At 44.8% G+C, this 23,738-nt stretch overlaps 1 protein-coding gene and 1 long non-coding RNA gene across 2 annotated transcripts in view; both read right to left on the bottom strand.

Moving 5' to 3' along the window:
• Nucleotides 1-14,284: 14,284 nt before the first annotated feature.
• LOC119319166 lies at nt 14,285-16,082 on the bottom strand. Its single transcript, XR_005154374.1, has 3 exons — nt 15,872-16,082; nt 15,196-15,334; nt 14,285-14,491 (listed from the first exon to the last, which is right to left on the bottom strand). It is a non-coding gene; the product is annotated as an uncharacterized LOC119319166 (long non-coding RNA).
• Nucleotides 16,083-16,577: 495 nt separating this feature from the next.
• Nucleotides 16,578-23,738, bottom strand: part of LOC119315621 (vegetative cell wall protein gp1-like) — a 30,594-nt gene continuing 23,433 nt past the window's right edge. The window contains exons 2-5 of the mRNA XM_037590170.1: nt 18,042-18,371; nt 17,658-17,951; nt 16,807-16,860; nt 16,578-16,719 (exon numbers count right to left, since the gene is read on the bottom strand). Coding sequence (XP_037446067.1) covers nt 16,693-16,719; nt 16,807-16,860; nt 17,658-17,951; nt 18,042-18,371 — 705 coding nt within the window. The 3' untranslated portion in view covers nt 16,578-16,692. The remainder of the gene's footprint in view (nt 16,720-16,806; nt 16,861-17,657; nt 17,952-18,041; nt 18,372-23,738) is intronic.

Genomic DNA, 23,738 nt, shown 5'->3' on the forward strand with positions numbered 1-23,738 from the left:
TAGCGCCGAACGGACGGCACCTCCGCGTTCAACACACGTACGTACGGAGCGAGGACGTCTCCCGCGCCTTTATCCAGCAAGGAGGAGGGAGAGGTTGAGGAAGAGGGCTCCAACAGCAGCACGACGGCGTGGTGGTGGTGAAGCTGCAGTACTCCGGCAGGGCTTCGCCAAGCTCTTATGGAGGAGGAGAGGTGTTGGGGAGGGGAGGGGCTGCGCCTTGGATGTTATGTGCAGCCCTCCCCTTGCCCCTCTATTTATAGGGGAAGGAGGAAGGGGGCCGGCCCCCTCTAGATGAGATCTAGAGGGGGGCGGCCAAGGGGAGGGGGCTTGCCCCCCAAGCAAGGGGGCGCCCCCTTTAGGGTTCCCCCCAACCCTAGGCGCATGGGCCCAAGGGGGGGATGCGGCCAGCCCATGTAGGGTTGGTTCCCCTTTCCTCTACAGCCCATGAGGCCCTCCGAGAGAGGTGGCCCCTCCTGGTGGACCCCCGGAACCCCTCCGGTGGCCCCGGTACAATACCGATATGCCCCCGAACCTTTCTGGTGACCGTATGACAACTTCCTACATATAAATCTTCACCTCCGGACCATTCCGGAACTCCTCGTGACGTCCGGGATCTCATCTGGGACTCCAATCAACATTCGGTAATCACATACAAGTCTTCCTAACAACCCTACCATCACCGAACCTTAAGTGTGTAGACCCTACGGGTTCGGGAGACATGCAGACATGACCGAGACGACTCTCCGGTCAATAACCAACAGCGGGATCTGGATACCCATGTTCGCTCCCACATGATCCACGATGATCTCATCGGATGAACCACGATGTCGAGGATTCAATCAATCCGTATACAATTCCCTTTGTCAATCGGTACGTTACTTGCCCGAGACTCGATCGTCGATATCCTAATACCTTGTTCAGTCTCGTTACCGGCAAGTCACTTTACTCGTACTGTAATGCATGATCCCGTGATCAACCACTTGATCACATTGAGCTCATTATGATGATGCATTACCGAGTGGGCCCAGAGATACCTCTCCGTCATACGGAGTGACAAATCCCAGTCTCGATTCGTGCCAACCCAACAGACACTTTCGGAGATACCTGTAATGTACCTTTATAGTCACCCAGTTACGTTGTGACGTTTGGCACACCCAAGGCACTCCTACGGTATCCGGGAGTTGCACAATCTCATGGCCTAAGGAAATGATACTTGACATTCAGAAAAGCTACAGCAAACGAACTACACGATCTTTGAGCTAAGCTTAGGACTGGGTCTTATCCATCACATCATTCTCCTAATGATGTGATCCCGTTATCAATGATATCCAATGTCCATAGTCAGGAAACCATGACTATCTTTTGATCAATGAGCTAGTCAACTAGAGGCTCACTAGGGACGTGTTGTGGTCTATGTATTCACACATGTATTACGATTTTCGGATAACACAATTATAGCATGAACAATAGACAATTATCATGAACAAAGAAATATAATAATAACCATTTTATTATTGCCTCTAGGGCATATTTCCAACAGTCTCCCACTTGCACTAGAGTCAATATTTTAGTTACATTGTGATGAATCGAACCCCCATGCAGTTTTGGTGTTGATCATGTTTTGCTCTAGGGAGAGGTTTAGTCAACGGATCTGCTACATTCAGGTCCATATGTACTTTACAAATCTCTATGTCTCCATTTTGAACACTTTCACGAATGGAGTTGAAGCGACGCTTGATATGCCTGGTCTTCCTGTGAAACCTGGGCTCCTTGGCAAGGGCAATAGCTCCAGTGTTGCCACAGAAGAGAGTCATCGGGCCCGACGCATTGGGTATGACTCCTAGGTCGGTAATGAACTCCTTCACCCAGACTGCTTCTTGTGCTGCCTCCGAGGCTGCCATGTACTCCGCTTCACATGTAGATCCCGCCACAGCGCTATGCTTGCAACTGCACCAGCTTACTGCCCCACCATTCAAAATATACACGTATCCAGTTTGTGACTTAGAGTCATCCAGATCTGTGTCGAAGCTAGCATCAACGTAACCCTTTACGACGAGCTCTTCATCACCTCCATAAACGAGAAACATTTCCTTAGTCCTTTTCAGGTACTTCAGGATATTCTTGACCGCTGTCTAGTGTTCCATGCCGAGATTACTTTGGTACCTTCCTACCAAACTTACGTCAAGGTTTACATCAGGTCTGGTACACAGTATAGCATACATGATAGGCCCTATGGCTGAGGCATAGGGGACGACACTCATCTTTTCTCTATCTTCTGCCGTGGTCGGGCATTGAGCCGTGCTCAATCTCATACCTTGCAATACAGGCAAGAACCCCTTCTTTGACTGATCCATTTTGAACTTCTTCAATATCTTGTCAAGGTACGTACTCTGTGAAAGACCAATGAGGTGTCTCGATCTATCTCTATAGATCTTGATGCCTAATATATAAGCAGCTTCTCCGAGGTCCTTCATTGAAAAACACTTGTTCAAGTAGGCCTTTATGCTTTCCAAGAATTCTATATCATTTCCCATCAACAGTATGTCATCCACATACAATATGAGAGATGCTACAGAGCTCCCACTCACTTTCTTGTAAATGCAGGCTTCTCCATAAGTCTGCATAAACCCAAACGCTTTGATCATCTCATCAAAACGAATGTTCCAACTCCGAGATGCTTGCACCAGCCCATAAATCGAGCGTTGGAGCTTGCACACCTTGTCAGCATTCTTAGGATCGACAAAACCTTTCGGCTGCATCATATACAATTCTTCCTTAAGGAAACCATTAAGGAATGCCGTTTTGACGTCCATTTGCCATATCTCATAATCATAGAATGCGGCAATTGCTAACATGATTCGGACGGACTTCAGCTTCGCTACGGGTGAGAAAGTCTCATCGTAGTCAACCCCTTGAACTTGTCGATAACCCTTAGCGACAAGCCGAGCTTTATAGATGGTCACATTATCATCCGCGTTTGTCTTCTTCTTAAAGATCCATTTATTTTCTATGGCTCACCGATCAATGGGCCAGTCAGTCAAAGTCCATACTTCGTTTTCATACATGGATCCTATCTCGGATTTCATGGCTTCCAGCCATTTGTCGGAATCCGGGCCCGCCATCGCTTCTTCATAGTTCGAAGGTTCACCGTTGTCTAACAACATGATTTCCAAGACAGGGTTGCCGTACCACTCTGGCACGGAACGTGTCCTTGTGGACCTACGAAGTTCAGTAGCAACTTGATCTGAAGTTTCATGATCATCATCATCAACTTCCTCTCTAGTCGGTGCAGGCACCTCAGGAACATTTTCTTGAGCTGCGCCACTTACCGGTTCAAGAGGTAATACTTCATCAAGTTCTACCTTCCTCCCACTTATTTCTTTCGAGAGAAACTCTTTCTCTAGAAAGGACCCATTCTTGGCAACAAAGATCTTGCCTTCGGATCTGAGGTAGAAGGTATACCAACAGTTTCTTTAGGGTATCCTATGAAGATGCATTTTTCTGACATGGGTTCGAGCTTTTCAGGTTGAAGTTTCTTGACATAAGCATCGCATCCCCAAACTTTTAGAAATGACAGCTTAGGTTTCTTCCCAAACCATAATTCATACGGTGTCGTCTCAACGGATTTCGACGAAGCCCTATTTAAAGTGAATGCTGCAGTCTCTAAAGCATAGCCCCAAAATGACAGCGGTAAATCGGTAAGAGACATCATAGATCGCACCATATCCAATAGAGTGCGATTACGACGTTCGGACACACCATTACGCTGAGGTGTTCCAGGCGGCGTGAGTTGTGAAACTATTCCACATTTTCATAAGTGTGTGCCAAATTCGTGACTCAAGTATTCTCCTCCACGATCTGATCGCAAGAACTTGATTTTCTTGTCACGTTGATTTTCAACCTCACTCTGAAATTCCTTGAACTTTTCAAAGGTCTCAGACTTGTGTTTCATTAAGTAGACATACCCATATCTACTCAAGTCATCGGTGAGGGTGAGAACATAATGATAGCCACCGCGAGCCTCAACACTCATTGGACCGCACACATCAGTATGTATGATTTCCAATAAGTTGGTTGCTCGCTCCATTGTTCCTGAGAACGGAGTCTTGGTCATTTTACCCATGAGGCATGGTTCGCACGTGTCAAATGATTCATAATCAAGAGACTCTAAAAGTCCATCTGCATGGAGCTTCTTCATGCGTTTGACACCTATGTGACCAAGGCGGCAGTGCCACAAGTATGTGGGACTATCATTATCAACCTTACTCTTTTGGTATTCACACTATGAACATGTGTAGCATTACGCTCGAGATTCATTAAGAATAAACCATTCACCATCGAAGCATGACCATAAAACATATCTCTCATATAAATAGAACAACCATTATTCTCGGATTTAAATGAGTAGCCATCTCAAATTAAACGAGATCCTAATACAATGTTCATGCTCAAAGCTGGCACTAAATAACAATTATTGAGGTTTAAAAGTAATCCCATAGGTAAATGTAGAGGTAGCATGCCGACGGTGATCACATCGACCTTGGAACCATTCCCGACGTGCATCGTCACCTCGTCCTTCGCCAGTCTCCGCTTATTCCGCAGCTCCTGCTTTGAGTTACAAATGTGAGCAACTGCACCGGTATCAAATACCTAGGAGCTACTACAAGTACTGGTAAGGTACACATCAATTACATGTATATCACATATACCTTTTGTTTTGCCGGCCTTCTTGTCCGCTAAGTATTTGGGGCAGTTCCGCTTCCAGTGACCACTTCCCTTGCAATAAAAGCACTCAGTCTCGGGCTTGGGTCCATTCTTTGGCTTCTTCCCGGTAGCTTGCTTACCGGGCGCGGCAACTCCCTTGCCGTCCTTCTTGAAGTTCTTCTTACCCTTGCCTTTCTTGAACTTAGTGGTTTTATTCACCATCAACACTTGATGTTCCTTTTTGACTTCTACCTCTGCTGATTTCAGCATTGCAAATAATTCAGGAATGGTCTTTTGCATCCCCTGCATATTGAAGTTCATCACAAAGCTCTTGTAGCTTGGTGGAAGCGATTGAAGGATTCTGTCAATGACTACGTCATCCGGGAGATTAACTCCCAACTGAGTCAAGCGGTTATGCAACCCAGACATTTTGAGTATGTGCTCACTGACAGAACTATTTTCCTCCATCTTACAGCTGAAGAACTTGTCTGAGACTTCACATCTCTCGACCCGGGCATGAGCTTGAAAAACCATTTTCAGCTCTTCGAACATCTCATATGCTCCGTGTCTCTCAAAACGCTTTTGGAGCCCCGGTTCTAAGCTGTAAAGCATGCCGCACTGAACGAGGGAGTAATCATCAGCACGTGACTGCCAAGCGTTCATAACGTCTTGGTTCTCTGGGATAGGTGCGTCACCTAGCGGTGCTTCTAGGACATAATCTTTGTTGGCAGCTATGAGGATGATCCTCAGGTTCCGGACCCAGTCCATATAGTTGCTGCCATCGTCTTTCAGCTTGGTTTTCTCTAGGAACGCGTTGAAGTTGAGGACAACGTGGGCCATTTGATCTACAAGACATATTGTAAAGATTTTAGACTAAGTTCGTGATAATTAAGTTCATCTAATCAAATTATTCAATGAACTCCCACTCAGATAGACATCCCTCCAGTCATCTAAGTATAACATGATCCGAGTTAACTAGGCCATGTCCGATCATCACGTGAGACGGACTAGTCAACATCGGTGAACATCTTCATATTGATCGTATCTTCTATACGACTCATGCTCGACCTTTCGGTCTTCTGTGTTCCGATGCCATGTCTGTACATGGTAGGCTCGTCAAGTCAACCTAAGTGTATTGCGTGTGTAAATCTGGCTTACACCCATTGTATTCGAACGTTAGAATCTATCACACCCGATCATCATGTGGTGCTTTGAAACAACGAACCTTCGCAACGGTGCACAGTTAGGGGGAACACTTTCTCTAAATTATTTCGAGGGATCATCTTATTTAAGCTACCGTCGTTCTAAGAAAATAAGATGCAAAACATGATAAACATCACATGCAATCAAATAGTGACATGATATGGCCAATATCATTTGCTCCTTTTGATCTCCATCTTCGGGGCTCCATGATCATCGTTGTCACCGGCATGACACCATGATCTCCATCATCGTGTCTTCTTGAAGTTGTCTCGTCATCTATTACTTCTACTACTATGGCTAACGCTTTAGCAATAAAGTAAAGTAATTACATGACGTTTATGTTGACACGCGGGTCATAAATAAATAAAGACAACTCCTATGGATCCTGCCGGTTGTCATACTCATCTACATGCAAGTCGTGATTCCTATTACAAGAACATGATCATCTCATACATCACATATATCATTCATCACATCCTTTGGCCATATCACATCACAAAACACTTGCTGCAAAAACAAGTTAGACGTCCTCTAATTGTTGTTGCAAGTTTTTACGTGGTTGCTATAGGATTCTAGCAAGAATGTTTCTTACCTACGCCAAAACCACAACGTGAATTGCCAATTTCTATTTACCCTTCAGAAGGACCCTGTTCATCGAATACGATCCGACTAAAGTGGGAGAGACAGACACCCGCTAGCCACCTTATGCAACTAGTGCATGTCAAACGGTGGAACAAGTCTCACGTAAGAGTACGTGTAAGGTCGGTCCGGGCCGCTTCATCCCACAATGCCGCCGAATTAAGACAAGACTAGTAACGGCGGGAAAATTAACAATTTCGACGCCCACAACTGCTTTGTGTTCTACTCGTGCATAGTAACTACGCATAGACCTAGCTCATGATGCCACTGTTGGGGAACGTAGCAGAATTTTAAAATTTTCTATGCATCACCTAGATCAATCTATGGAGTCATCTAGCAACGAGGGAGAGGGGAGTGCATCTACATACCCTTGTAGATCACGAGCGGAAGCGTTCAAGAGAACGGGGTTGATGGAGTCGTACTCGTCGTGATCCAAATCACTGAAGATCCTAGCGCCGAACGGATGGCACCTCCGCGTTCAACACACATACGGAGCGAGGACGTCTCCCGCGCCTTGATCCAGCAAGCAGGAGGGAGAGCTTGAGGAAGGGGGCTCCAACAGCAGCACGACGGCGTGGTGGTGGTGAAGCTGCAGTACTCCGGCAGGGCTTCGCCAAGCTCTTATGGAGGAGGAGAGGTGTTGGGGCGGGGAGGGGCTGCGCCTTGGATGTTATGTGCAGCCCTCCCCTTGCCCCTCTATTTATAGGGGAAGGAGGAAGGGGCCCGGCCCCTCTAGATGAGATCTAGAGGGGGGGGCGGCGGCCAAGGGGAGGGGGCTTGCCCCCCAAGCAAGGGGGCGCCCCCTTTAGGGTCCCCCCCAACCCTAGGCGCATGGGCCCAAGGGGGGGATGCGGCCAGCCCATGTAGGGTTGGTTCCCCTTTCCTCTACAGCCCATTAGGCCCTCCGAGAGAGGTGGCCCCTCCCGGTGGACCCCCGGAACCCCTCCGGTGGCCCCGGTACAATACCGATATGCCCCCGAACCTTTCCGGTGACCGTATGACAACTTCCTACATATAATTCTTCACCTCCGGACCATTCCGGAACTCCTCGCGACGTCCGGGATCTCATCCGGGACTCCGAACAATATTCGGTAATCACATACAAGTCTTCCTAACACCCTAGCTTCACCGAACCTTAAGTGTGTAGACCCTACGGGTTCGGGAGACATGCAGACATGACCGAGACGACTCTTCGGTCAATAACCAACAGCGGATCTGGATACCCATGTTGTCTCCCACATGCTCCATGATGATCTCATCGGATGAACCACGATGTCGAGGATTCAATCAATCCGTATACAATTCCCTTTGTCAATCGGTACGTTACTTGCCTGAGACTCGATCGTCGGTATCCCAATACCTTGTTCAGTATCGTTACCGGCAAGTCACTTTACTCGTACCGTAATGCATGATCCCGTGATCAACCACTTGATCACATTGAGCTCATTATGATGATGCATTACCGAGTGGGGCCAGAGATACCTCTCCGTCATACGGAGTGACAAATCCTAGTCTCGATTCGTGCCAACCCAACAGACACTTTCGGAGATACCTGTAATGTACCTTTATAGTCACCTAGTTACGTTGTGACGTTTGGCACACCCAAGGCACTCCTACGGTATCCGGGAGTTGCACAATCTCATGGTCTAAGGAAATGATACTTGACATTCAGAAAAGCTACAGCAAATGAACTACATGATCTTTGAGCTAAGCTTAGGATTGGGTCTTGTCCGTCACATCATTCTCCTAATGATGTGATCCCGTTATCAATGACATCCAATGTCCATAGTCAGGAAACCATGACTATCTTTTGATCAAGGAGCTAGTCAACTAGAGGCTCACTAGGGACGTGTTGTGGTCTATGTATTCACACATGTATTACGATTTCCGGATAACACAATTATAGCATGAACAATAGACAATTATCATGAAGAAAGAAATATAATAATAACCATTTTATTATTGCCTCTAGGGCATATTTCCAACATAACCATGCTCGGTCTTCAAGTAAACTTTCTTTTCCTCCATAGTACGACTGAAACATATCTTATCCAATACAAAAACTCTTGCATGGCAGGGGATACGCTAGTAGAATAGTAAAAAAGACTTGTCATGCTTAATGTCATGCTTAAATTATAAGTTGAAGAAAATGAAGCAAATGTCATGCTTAATTACGAAAAAAGACTTGTCGTTGTGACTTACTGTATCTACTTCGAAGTTCTCGTCCAGCTTGATGCTGAAGCGCCTATCATCATCTAGGAAGATTCCGTCGCACAGGCCGCGCTCGTCTTTCCAGTATTTGCAAATACCGAAATCCTTTTCATCGTTAGACATTTCCTATCTTCATAGTTAAAAATTAATTCACGGAATCTGGGGCACTCGATATTTCCTACATATTCTGGCACAAGTCATGCCAAAATTCACGGAAAAATCCGGCATGACCTTTGCTAAAATAGGACATATCGAGCGCCTGAAACTTGCCGGAATGGAAATGAATCAACACTCCGGCAAAACATAGGCCACTCAGAGGTGTAACCTGCAAACATGACCGGCCACTTGGGCAAGCACATATCCTATTTGAGCAACACAATATATACATTTCAAAATATCTTATAGGACTCAAATTAGCATGCATTCAATAAGCAAAAGTGAATAATCTCATGTGTCCGTACATCGTCGAATATTATCACTAATACATCCTGAATAGTGTCATACATATAACATCACTAATACAACTAAAACCCTAGCACACGACGGGTATTGGCGCGGGCGGTGGACACCCACAGAGAAGGAACCATCACGGGATCATAGCTCTAGTGAGATCCCTGGAGAACCTGCCAGGTATTGGAGAACATGTGCTCCAACGCAAACAAGTAGCGACGGACGTGCGCGTCCTCCTCACTGACACGGTGACACACCACCTCCACAGGGTCCTCGAGCCTCTGGACCATCACTGGCCCACGCGACCGCCACCAAAGAAGGTTCGGGTCAATGATAGGCTGGCTCCTCACCAACATGCGCCCCCAGTAGGTAGCGCCTCCCAGTACCACCCCGGTGGAGCCCAGTCCCGGACATGGCCCATCTGGTCAAGCAGGTGTCGTCCTCCGCCGACTCAACGACGAGGATGCGGGATAGGCATCGTCCACGTCGATGCGGGAAAAATTGCTTTAACTAAAAAAATAGCAACAAGTTCTTACTAACTAGTTCTATTAATTCAACTAGTTCTTATTAAAAAGAAACTTACTATAAATAAAAATAAACTAGTACCTAATTAGTACCTAGTTCTTACTAACTAATTAGTACCTAGGAACTACTGCCCTAATTACCATCTAATTTGATGAAGCTAGGGGTGGAAAGTGGTAGCGGATATTCCAATTATCCAACTATAAAGTGAAATAAGTGGTCAAATTTTACTTGTTTTATGATTCATCTTAGAAATTTGATTCGTTTCCACCCTTACATGAACCCTAACTCATTTGAGCCGCATTCGCATCCGATTCGTTTCCACCCTTACATGAACCCTAACTAATTTGATGAAACTAAAATATAAAGAAACCCTAGGCAGAGGTAGGGGAGAGGGAGGAGCAGGCGTGCTCACCTCGGGTGCCTGCGACGAGGGAGGGGCAGGCGGCGTCAAGGTTGGGGTTGGGGCTCGGGCGCGCGGCGGATGGCGACGTCGAGGTCGGGGTCGGGGGCGGCGTCCGGGGCGGCGTTGAGGTCGGGGGCAGGGGCGGCGTTGAATCTGGGGTCGGGGCGGTGTAGAGGGTGTGCGGAGAGCGCGTGGCGCCCGACGGGCGACAACGGCGATGAGAGTGGAGAGCTAGATTTGGGGGAAGTGGCCGTGGGGAAGGACGAACCCCGTGGTTAAGTCAGAAGTAGCAGTAGCGCGTTCCAGAAAGCGCGCTACTGCTATGTGAGCTACATCGCGTTCTGGGATATACACTCTACTGCAACTCCTTTCTCTTTTCCCCCCTTTTTCATTTAGTTTTCTTCACATTTTATTTTTTTCCTTTCACCTTATTCTATTTCTTTCATTTTCAATTACCTTTCTATTTGCTTTCCATTTAATTTTATATCCTAGAGCAGTAGCGAGTTTAGATTAAAATGCGCTGCTACAAAGAAAGTAGCAGTAGCACGGTTCGATATAGGTCGCTACTACTATGTGTAGCCTATCGGCTAAGCCGTGGGAATTTTAGTAGTAACGTGTTTAGAACAAGACGCGTTACTGCTAAAACTTTATCTGCAGCGCGGTTTGCACAGGCGCGCTACTGCTACTTAGCACCAGCGTGCTTTTTTGACCCGCGCTACTACTAAAGTTCTGTGTATAAGGTTTTTCCTAGTAGTGTTCAGTCTACATGTCATACGATCTAAAGTTGGACGTTAACAAATTATGTGCCTGATAGGAATGAGAGACGGATGATGTTGAAAGTGTATATGTTTGATTGTGATCACTTATGCTGTTGGGATGTTTATGTTGTATGCTAAAAACTCAAAGATGATTGTATATTGCACACATGTGAAAACCAATGGCTTGTATTAGGGGAAAAGACCATTAGTTCTAAATCTAGAGTTAGTAGTAAATGCTGGAAAGGTACCAACACAAATATTTATTTTGGTATGTATCAAGGTTTTTGGGGACAAGTGGTGGCGCCCAAGGCAGCTTGTATTCATTTTAGAAACATGTTACAGAAAGGATTTGGCAATCCTTAACACATAAGTTGCCTAGCTTTGCAAGCCTAGGACAGTGACCTGCACTAGTAGAAAATAGGGCTTTGGTTCGGTCAGAAAAGAGCATTAGTACCGGTTGTATTACGAACCGGGACTAATGCTTACATTAGTCCTGGTTCGAGCGGTTAGGGCACCGTACAGGCATTACTCCCGGTTCAAATGGGACCTTTAGTCCCGGTTGGTGCCACAAACCGGGACTAAAGGGTGCGATGCCCATTAGTACCAGTTCGTAGTATCGGTTCGTGCCACGAACCGGTACTAATGGACCTTTAGTACCGGTTGGTGCCACGAACCGGTACTAATGGTGCAATTTTCAAATCCTACCCCCCTCCGGTGTATCGCCTTTTCAGTTTTGTAAAAAGCAAAAGAAAATGATAAAAACTTCAAAAGTTAAAATCCTTCGAGGTGTAGTTGTTGGGGAACGTAGTAATTTCAAAAAAATTCCTATGCACATGCAAGGTCATGGTGATGCATAGCAACGAGAGGGGAGAGTGTTGTCTACGTACCCTCGTAGACCGGCAACGGAAGTGTTGACACAACATAGAGGAAGTAGTCGTACGTCTTCCCGATCCGACCGATCCAAGTACCGAATGTACGGCACCTCCGAGTTATGCACGCGTTCAACTCGGTGACGTCCCTCGAGTTCCGATCCAGCAAAACGTTGAGGGAGAGTTTCGTCAGCACGACGGCGTGATGACGGTGATGATGTTCTACCGACGCAGGGCTTCGCCTAAGCACCACTACGATATAAACGAGGTGGAATATGGTGGAAGGGGGCACCGCACGCGGCTAAGGAACGATCACAATGATCAACTTGTGTCATGGGGTGCTCCCTTGCCTCAGTATATAAAGGAGGGAGAGGGGGAGGTGCGGCCGGCCCTAAGGGTGCGCCTGGAGGAGTCCTACTCCAACCAGGAGTAGGACTCCCCCCTCTTGCCTTGTTGGAAAAGGAAGGAGGAAGGGAGAGAGAGGAAAGGGGGGCGCCCCCCTTCCTTGTCCTATTCGGACTAGGGGGGAGGGGGTGCGTGGCCTGCCCTGGCCGGCCCTCCTCTTCTCCCATATGGCCCATCTAGGCCCAATAACCCCCGGGGAGGTTCCGGTAACCCCCGGTACTCCGGTAAAATCCCGATTTCACCCGGAACGTTTCCGATATCCAAATATAGGCTTCCAATATATCAATCTTTATGCCTCGACCATTTCGAGACTCCTCGTCATGTCTGTGATCACATCTGGGACTCCGAACAACCTTCGGTACATCAAAACACAAAAACCCTAATTACGATCGTCACCGAACTTTAAGCGTGCGGACCCTACGGGTTCGAGAACTATGTAGACATGACCGAGACACGTCTCCGGTCAATAACCAATAGCAGAACCTGGATGCTCATATTGGCTCCTACATATTCTACGAAGATCTTTATCGGTCAGACCGCATAACAACATACGTTGTTCCCTTTGTCATCGGTATGTTACTTGCCCGAGATTCGATCGTCGGTATCTCAATACTTAGTTCAATCTCGTTACCGGCAAGTCTCTTTACTCGTTCGTAATACATCATCCTGCAACTAACTTATTAGTTGCAATGCTTGCAAGGCTTGAGTGATGTGCATTATCGAGAGGGCCCAGAGATACCTCTCCGACAATCGGAGTGACAAATCCTAATCTCGAAATACGCCAACCCAACAAGTACCTTCGGAGACACCTGTAGAGCACCTTTATAATCACCCAGTTATGTTGTGATGTTTGGTAGCACACAAAGTGTTCCTCCGGTAAACGGGAGTTGCATAATCTCATAGTCATAGGAACATGTATAAGTTATGAAGAAAGCAATAGCAACAAACTAAATGATCAAGTGCTAAGCTAACGGAATGGGTCAAGTCAATCACATCATTCTCCTAATGATGTGATCCCATTAATCAAATTACAACTCATGTCTATGGTTAGGAAACATAACCATCTTTGATTAACGAGCTAGTCAAGTATAGGCATACTAGTGACTCTCTGTTTTTGTCTATGTGTTCACACATGTATTATGTTTCCGGTTAATACAATTCTAGCATGAATAATAAACATTTATCATGATATAAGGAAATAAATAATAACTTTATTATTGCCTCTAGGGCATATTTCCTTCAGTCTCCCACTTGCACTAGAGTCAATAATCTAGATTACACAGTAATGATTCTAACACCCATGGAGCCTTGGTGATGATCATGTTTTGCTCGTGGAAGAGGCTTAGTCAGCGGGTCTGCAACATTCAGATCCGTATGTATCTTGAAAATTTCTATGTCTCCCACTTGGACTAAATCCCGAATGGAATTGAAGCGTCTCTTGATGTGTTTGGTTCTCTTGTGAAATCTGGATTCCTTCGCCAAGGCAATTGCACTACTATTGTCACAAAAGATTTTCATTGGACCCGATGCACTAGGTATGACACCTAGACACTACAAGAAATATGTCAACTTGTGACCACCACTATTGGTCACTGAAAGGTCACAAATTTCCATTTACGACTTTTTGTGACCAAAAATAGAAGGTCAAAACCTGGCGGTCGTAAACTGACTATAGCGACCTTTAACAAAAGGTCGTTGATCCTATGACCTTCTGTTTTGGTCGCTAGCTCTCTCCCCAGGCCACGTAGGCATCCAGCGTGGCAATCTGACGTGGCACAAGATTCAGCCCGGTCCAATTCGATTTTCTACATGGGCCTAGCCCAACAATTCAGCCTTTTTACTGTATATTTTCTCTATTAATTTTGTCTAGCTACATGGGCCTGGCCCAACAATTTGGCCTTTTTTATTTTGGGCCATGGCCTTTTTTAGGACCATTTCATTAAGCCTATTTTTCTGGTTTTTCAAAAATGCACAAGGTTCTGATCCACTATAGTTTGGGCCGCAGCCTTTTTAGAGCCCAAATATTATTTTGTCAAGTAGAACATTTAGTATTTTTCATTCACAGATTTCAATTTACACATTTGAATAACAAAATATCAATAAATCTTTCTATTAACTGATTAAATCCAAAGATCATCCAGTCAAATACTCACAAGAGCAAATACACGTATGCACGTCCAACTTCCACATACAATCAAAAACAGATACACAAGGGTGGCACATCGCCAGCTTAATTCCTACAAGGCCGCGATGGTGGTATCTACGATGTGCGGGAGAAACGTTCAGGACATCCTCTTCCTCTTCTTGTCACCTGCGTTCTTGAGCTGCAAGAGGACACAACACCATTAAGCACAGTTGGTCAGACCATATTGACAGGAATCACAAATGTTGGCACCCAGTGTATACTATGTAAGTGCTGGTATATTTTTACTAGCAAAACCATCACTACTGTGCATGCATGCTTGGTTTATAAGCTTCATCCATATAGTTGGCACCATCACTGCATATTGTTGCTACCGATGTACACAAGTGTGCACATACACAACATGCTGCATGCATACGCTCGCATGCCAGTATAAAGCTGCATCTCGATGCTTTTCATTGCTGATCAAGAGATTGTAATATTTTAATAATCCACTACATGCGCCACATAGCTACTCCTACCTAGGTAGCTATACGTAGGTGTACTAGCAGCCAGCCCAAAGGCGAGTTGATCAACAATTCAACATACACTAGCTAGCCAGCAAGCTACTGCTATGTCCTATCCTAGTAGCAGCAACGACTTTTGTTTGTCATGCATTTAAAGAAATGCATGCATTTCCAGTAAATATAAATGTATGCATGCTGCCATTGGCCGGGACCACACTAGAAGAAAAAATGCTCGCAGTGACCAGCAGATAGATCGACCTAGGTGTGCGCTTCTTTCCAGTCGCCAATTCTAACTGCCATCGACTTGCAAGCTTTACCTACGTGGTCACCATGCAGTAATGGCATGCGCACCAAAAGGAAGAGAAGAAACCGAGCATACAGTTTCATGTCGAAGGATCGACATGCCAGAAGAGGTCAGGCCACCGAGGTACAGGTACTCCCTGCGCTTGGTGATGATGGCGGCACCGGAGACGCACCCTAAAGCGATGGCGGTTCCGACAAACCCTGTCACGAGGATGCTGGTCGCATAAGAGCAACAGGCAAGTTATGTCAGACAACATAAATAGCAAGGATGAGAAACGAATGTGAGCATTGAGCAGCAACAAACTAGAACTATAGGTACATAAATAGCAAGTTATTGTCCAAGTAACAAAACAATCAGTCATATCAATTTTGTAGAACTGTAGGTACACAAATTCAGAACCACCAACAAAAATGAAGGCCCAAAAAGTCCATGCTCAGGCCCAAAGTTCAATAACAATAACCCAGACACAGGGTCCAAACCCCACCGCGAAGGGCCCAGGTACAATAGACTAATCTAGAAGCAGAATTTGGCACCTACACAACCTAACTAATAATGCTTGCAAGAACAACCAAACAATGATGGACAAGGACATATAATCAGCAGATATCCAATAATCCAATCACAGGCATTCACAAACAGTACGTGTCACACTCCCATGACATATGGTTTTGTTACCACAGGGTTTGCTCATAAACTATTCTCTATAAGACAGGGACATGTGCAGCAACAATAAAAGCAAATTCATGTTTACCTTGGGTCAAAGTCTATGGGGAGCCCAATCAGAGGTCCAACCGAAGCCCCATCCAGGAGGGGTCACATAGCTCTTTACGTTGTATCAGAATTAACACATATTTTAGATTATAGAAATAGAATCCTGAACACACCAGTAATAATCGACTTCTGACTAGCAACGGCAAACAGATTCAGGCACAAGCAATTTTATAGCAGGATGAGAAATCTATGTGCAGAAATCATGAATGAAATTATAGTAGTAGCACAAAGGACCCTCACAGACATTTGTAATAGTATGCAAAGGTAAATAGAGTTCCCAGCAGACAATGTATTCCAGTTATTAAACAAATGCTCAACAAGACAATCTAGAAAATAGAGTTCCCAACAAACTAAATAGACGGCTGCTCTCAAACCATACATCCAAACGAAGCAAACGAGTACTCTACGGAAACCTTAGAGCATGCTTTACAACTCATATGTAGAGGCCAACTTGAAATTATGAGCATAACAAACTCGTTTTTCAGTTAGAAGCTCGCTGCCCAAAACTATCAGGTAGTGCAGTTTTTTAACTGAACCAAATTTAGTTTACGGAACGGCCAGAGGAATCCAATTCTACAAGAGACATGATCATATTCCTAATCATCATGCATTTGCCATGCAGATCAACCAATTCTTGTTGAAAAATGAAAATTACAGCAGTGATTCTAAAATGGCATTTACCTTCCATATCATCAGATTAATATCAAACTGCCTCCCGTTGTACACCGATTGTGGCGTGATAGCCGCGCCGATGGCTATCTTGTTGGTCGTCTGGACAAACCCACGGCAGTTGTGGTTGTATCACCCCGTCTCTTGGTACGCATCAGTCTGCGGAATGCACGTTTAGTTAAACTGAATCCAGGGCAATGAGACCAGGCAAAAGGCGAACATTTTGTTTGTGCAAACAATACTTACTGTCCAGTAAGTGAAGAACCTAGCATTACTATCTCCATACAGCTCCGGTCTTACCTGAAAATGAAGTGACAAGGATTTCATTCATGTTCTTTCTGCACATAGTACAATGATGTTAAGAGCAGTAGACTCCAAGGAAAATTGGAGAGGCTGACTTTCAGATCTACTTGGAGCCTAAAGGTGAAAACAGAGCTATGTTAAGAGCAGTAGACTCCAAGGTTAAAAGCAGTAGACAGCATAATACTACAGTAGTAATCCACCATCGAGAACATGAATGATATGGGTAAGCTTCTGTAAGTTCAACCTTAATGTTTCTGCTCTAGAAGAAAAAGTGCAGAAATATGAGATACAATGACATATAATTAAAATAACAAGATTCCACCACAAAGATTCAGAAGCTCCGCATCACAAAGCAGAGCGCCATTCCAGCGAGAAAGCTAAACAGAGAAACATATCCAGGGAAATAATTAAAACAAGCAGGACAACTCTTACATCATTTTCTTTCAACAGTTTCGACACCATATATTGAGATCCAAGATGCTTAAAACACCACAGGTATGATGGTAGGTACATTCAACAAAGATGGAACACAAGAAAATGGCAGCAGGCAGTCACTCCGATCCTACAAACTATATGACTAACAGCATGGACATTAACTAAATTTTAGTTCTTCCACACATGGACATTGTATCCATACACTCTGCCCAGCGTCTCTGCAGCTACACCTGACACGGACATTATAACAGCCCTAAGCAACGCAACGAAATCAAGATCCCATCTGACGGACCAATGCTCATTTTATCTATCGAATCGATTGCAGACTTGCAGTGATAGCTAGCAATGTTGTATTTTACCTGTATCGCTTGGAGCAGAGGAGGGAGGAGAAGATGGCGCGGAGCCTGGTGACGGCGTGGCTCTTGGTGGGGTGGCGGATGATTCACTGGTCGAGGGCGGTGGTGACGGAGCGCGCCTCCGGGGCTCCGGCGAGCACGTCGTCGATGGCCTTGTGCACGCGGAGGTAGTGGAAGAGGGCGCGACCGTGGACGCCCAGCAGGCGGTCGGAGGGCAGGAAGCGGCAGAGGTACTCGATGGCCTTGTCCCAGGAGCCCGCGTCCACCAGCTCGGCTAGGTCCGTCTGGGTCACCAACCTGCACGCGCGTGTGCGTTGCCCGGATCAAGAGATGCATTCGTAGAGGCAGGTTTGAAGGGGGGAGGGGAAGACACGACTGCGTGCTTACACATCCATGGTGCGGTTGAAGTTGTGGTGCCCGAGGAAGGAGATGAGCCGCCGCTGCCGGAAGCGCCGAGGCCAGGATGTAGTCGTCCCTGTCGACGAGGATGGAGCGCTCGGGCGTGGCGGATCCGGCCCCATTCCCGTCGGCGAAGTTGGATCTCCCGACGGCGGCCTCGGCGGAGCAGGGAACCGGGGCGAGGGAGGAGGAGGGAGGTGGTGGCGGTGATCTGGAAGGGGAGGGGAGCAGGGAGCCGGGGCGAGGAGGGAGGGAGGAGGATTGGATCTGGCATCGAGAGAAGGGTTCCGGTTGAGGATGGATCGATGGATGTGGGATCTTGCCGGAGGGGAAGGAGGGAGGAGCAGAGCACGACTATCTTTCCGGAGGGGAAGGAGGGAGGAGTAGAGCACGGCGATCTTGCCAGAGGGGAAGGAGGGAGGGGAAGGATGGATCTGCGAGGGGAGGGGCGGGTGGCGGCGAGGGGAGGGGCGGGTGGCGGCGAGGGGAGGGATCTGCGAGCGCTAGGGTTAGCTGAGAGAGCGGAGGGGTGGATGGACGGACAGATGGATGGATGGATGGATGAATGGACAGATGTTTGCCATGTCACTGATCCATGCCACAGCTGGTTCCACCAATCAGAATTAAGCATTTTTTGTTTTTTCTCTTATAGTTTGTACCCTCTTATTCAGGCAAACATTTAACCTCTTATAGTTAGTTCAAATAAACCAATATTTTGTACATGTGTGTATTTAGGCATGACAAACAATGTTGATTTGGGAGGTTTTCATTTTCTTTCCTAAAAAGAACCATTTTTCATTTTTTGAGTGACCAAAATGTGTTTTTTTTGTGAAGGACCTACCATTTATTGCACATTTTACCAAATGGTTGGGTGTAAAAAGTTTTTATCCACCTCTGGTGAAAAAGACAAATTCCCACCGATTTAGCTGGAAGTGAGTCAAATTTGAACTGTAGCTGCCTCGTAGTTTGCTCTTTATTTTTTCCAAAAATCAATTCTAGGTACATAAGTATCTATTTAATCAGAGAAACACAAAATGTTTTCCAAGATTCAACCACTAGCTAGGAACGGTCATTCCCGCCGTTTTGACCGCATTTTGAAACGGGCATAAAAAATTCAAAAAAAATCAAAAAATTGGGAAACCTTCGCATTGTGTCATTATATGTGGCCAAGTTCCCAGGAAAAATAATAAACTTGTAATACGGCAATTATTTTGAAAAAATGTTCTCAGAAACGAGCTATCACGTGTGGAGATCAATGGCTTTCAAGCCAAATGATCAATCGTATGGCCACATTCATGGCATAGTTTGTTCAAATGATCTCATATTGTGCACAAGGGTGCATATTGGAATTCCAAACAATGTTGCCTAAGGGAGTTTTCATTTTCTTTGCACGGACAAACCATTTTCCATTTTTTGAGTGCCCAAAAGGAGGGTTTTTTGTGAAGGACCTCCCAAATAATTGTTGCAAAATTGGACCAAATCATTTTTCTAAAATACTAGGACATATGTAATGCATAATTGACCAAATGGTTGGGTGTAAATAGTTTTTATCCACCTCTGGTGAAAAAGACAAATTCCCGCCGATTCAGCTGGAAGCGGGTCAAATTTGAACTGTAGCTGCCTCGTAGTTTGCTCTTTATTTTTTTCCAAAAATCATTTCTAGGTACATAGGTATCTATTTAATCAGAGAAACACCAAAAAAAATCTAAGATTCAACCACTAGCTAGGAACGGTCATTCCCGCCGTTTTGACCGCATTTTGAAACGGGCATAAAAAATTCAAAAAAAATCAAAAAATTGGGAAACCTTCGCATTGTGTCATTATATGTGGCCAAGTTCCCAGGAAAAATAATAAACTTGTAATACGGCTATTATTTTAAAAAAGTGTTCTCAGAAATGAGCTATCACGTGTGGAGATCAATGGCTTTCAAGCCAAATAATCAATCTTATGGCCACATTCTTGGCATAGTTTGTTCAAATGATCTCATATTGTGCACAAGGGTGCATATTGGTATTCCAAACAATGTTTCCTAAGGGAGTTTTCATTTTCTTTGCACGGAAAAACCATTTTCCATTTTCCGAGTGCCCGAAAAGTTTTTTTTGTGAAGGACCTACCATATATTTGTTGCAAAATCGGACCAAATCAATTTTCTAAAATACTGGGCCATATTTAATGCACAATTGACAAAATGGTTGGGTGTCAAAAGTTTTGACACACCTCTGGTGAAAAAGACAAATTCCCGCCAGTTCAGTTGGAAGCGGGTCAAATTTGAACTGCAGCTGCCTCATAGTTTACTATTTATTTTTTCCAAAAATCATTTCTAGTTACATAAGTACCTATTTAATCATAAATACATGGTTTGGTGGCGATACGTCGAAGTTTGGGCGTGGCCGAGGCCCCCAACTCTAGAGCGCGTAAACCCACATGCCCGTCACGTGGTCACCGCGTGACCGTAATGTTGCCATGTGTTCTGGGCGGCCTAGGCATGTCTAGTGGGTTGGCCATTCCCCAGGTTGGTGCTAGGAAGAAAATTACAACATAAGATTCTCACGAGGAGACTGATCGATGCTCAAACATGAATTAGCAGCCAAGTGTTTGATTAGCGGTACGGGAAATGCACATGGCCAATGGGCGTGAGTTTTGGCTGAGGATGATCATCTACTAAGGAGAATGTCTTCACAAATTTTTAGCTCAAAAGGAGGATCCTAGGTGGTACTTGCTTTGCAAAGTACCACGCTGGACAAAAATATGAATGTTGAAGCTGGGCTCAAAATAATGAATGGAGTGAGCTGAAATTTTGTGGAGGATGGTTATTTGGGCATAGGAAAGCATTGTAGAAAATTGATACCATTTGGACATGCCAAAGTAGTACTTCCTTCACAATGCTCTTCTATGGACAGAAACTTGGGAAAACTAGTGAGAGAGATTGGATGAATGAAATGAGCTCAAAATTGGTGTAGGTAAGTTACTTAGGTATGGTCATGCTCTGGTAAATTTTCAGATCATTTGGGTAAGCCTAGCTAGTACTTACTTCACAATGCTTCTCTCGAGGTAGAAACTTTGAAAATTTTCCGAGAAAGATTTACTAGGAAAATTGAGCTGAATATTATCATGTGGAAATGATTTGGGTATGGAAGAGTGCCCGAAAAGTTTGAGGGTAATAGGAGGGGTCTATATAACACTTGCTTTGCAACGTGCCAATTTGGCCATAAAATATAAATTGAACCTGCGCTCACATAGATGATTTGACTGATCTGAAATTTGGAGGAAGTTGATAATTTGGGCATATGAAGGAACTGTATAAATTTCATGTTATTTAGAGATATAAAAAAGGTACTTCCTTCACAATGCTTCTAGGTGGACAAAAACTTTGGAAATTTGCCGAGGAAGATTTGCTAGGCAAATGGAGCTGAATTTTGTCATGCGTTAATAATTTGGATAGGAAAGGGTGCCCAAAAATTCCGAGGGCAATCAAGAATATATAAATAGCACTTCCTTCATAAAGTGTTGTTGTGAACAGAATAGGAAAATGAATATTGTTGAATTAGTTTTGAACTAGGCAAGGAAGGATTTTTACATATTTGATGAAGATATGCCCCAAAGAATTTATGAGATTTTTTTGGGAATTTTGGGAATGATAGAAATATAGGTTGCTTCATAACCTAGGGCAAAAACTACCACATGGACATGACACATAGGCAAAACTGATGAGATGGCGCCTAGTCATCACAACCCACCACAATCTACAAGGCTGTGACCATCTATATTGGTCATTAACAACTAGAAATAAGGCAGCGGACTAGCACTGTTTGCTTTGTGACCATTTCGTGTAAGGAAATTACGACCTTTCTAACCAAAATGGTCGCAATGGTTTAGGGTTTGGAGCCCCCTGAACAGCTTTTGACCAATTGGTCTAAAATGGTCATAAATTTATGACCAATTCTTCGAGGGTCACTGATAGAAGGTCATAAGTTGACATATTTCTTGTAGCGAGATCGGATATGAACTCCTTCATCCAGACTCCTTCATTTGCGGCTTCCGAAGCAGCTATGTACTCCGCTTCACATGTAGATCCCGCCACGACGCTTTGTTTAAAACTGCACCAACTGACAGCTCCTCCATTCAGTAAAAACACGTATCCGGTTTGCGATTTAGAATCGTCCGGATCAGTGTCAAAGCTTGCATCAACGTAACCATTTACGATGAGCTCTTTGTTACCTCCATATACGAGAAACATATCCTTACTACTTTTCAGGTATTTCAGGATGTTCTTGACCGCTGTCCAGTGATCCACTCTTGGATTACTTTGGTACCTCCCTGCTAGACTTATAGCAAGGCACACAGGTCTGGTACACAGCATTGCATACATGATAGAGCCTATGGCTGAAGCATAGGGAACATCTTTCATTTTCTCTCTATGATCTGCGGTGGTCGGACATTGAGTCTTACTCAACTTCACACCTTGTAACACAGGCAAGAACCCTTTCTTTGCTTGATCCATTTTGAACTTCTTCAAAACCTTGTCAAGGTATGTGCTTTGTGAAAGTCCAATTAAGCGTCTTAATCTATCTCTATAGATCTTAATGCCCAATATGTAATAAGCTTCACCGGGGTATTTCATTGAAAAACTCTTATTCAAGTATCCCTTTATGCTATCCAGAAATTCTATATCATTTCCATGAAGGAAATATGCCCTAGAGGAAATAATAAAGTTATTATTTATTTCCTTATATCATGATAAATGTTTATTATTCATGCTAGAATTGTATTAACCGGAAACATAATACATGTGTGAATACATAGACAAACAAAGTGTCACTAGTATGCCTCTACTTGACTAGCTCGTTAATCAAAGATGGTTATGTTTCCTAACCATGAACAAAGAGTTGTTATTTGATTAACGAGGTCACATCATTAGTTGAATGATCTGATTGACATGACCCATTCCATTAGCTTAGCACCCGATCGTTTAGTATGTTGCTATTGCTTTCTTCATGACTTATACATGTTCCTATGACTATGAGATTATGCAACTCCCGTTTGCCGGAGGAACACTTTGTGTGCTACCAAACGTCACAACATAAATGGGTGATTATAAAGGAGCTCTACAGGTGTCTCCAAAGGTAGATGTTGGGTTGGCGTATTTCGAGATTAGGATTTGTCACTCCGATTGTCGGAGAGGTATCTCTGGGCCCTCTCGGTAATGCACATCACATAAGCCTTGCAAGCAGTTAGTTGCGGGATGATGTATTACAGAATGAGTAAAGAGACTTGCCAGTAACGAGATTGAACTAGGTATTGGATACCGACGATTGAATCTCAGGCAAGTAACATACCGATGACAAAGGGAACAACGTATGTTGTTATGCGGTCTGACCGATAAAGATCTTCGTAGAACATGTAGGAGCCAATATGGGCATCCAGGTCCCGCTATTGGTTATTGACCGGAGATGTGTCTCAGTCATGTCTACATTATTCTCGAACCGTAGGGTCCGCACGCTTAACGTTACGATGACAGTTATTATGAGTTTATGCATTTTGATGTACCGAAGTTAGTTCGGAGTCCCGGATGTGATCACGGACATGACGAGGAGTCTCGAAATGGTCGAGACATAAAGATTGATATATTGGAAGCCTATGTTTGGATATCGGAAGTGTTCCGGGTGAAATCGGGATTTTACCGGA

The sequence above is a fragment of the Triticum dicoccoides genome, chromosome 6A (assembly GCF_002162155.2).
Source record: "Triticum dicoccoides isolate Atlit2015 ecotype Zavitan chromosome 6A, WEW_v2.0, whole genome shotgun sequence".
Classification (NCBI taxonomy): domain Eukaryota; kingdom Viridiplantae; phylum Streptophyta; class Magnoliopsida; order Poales; family Poaceae; genus Triticum; species Triticum dicoccoides.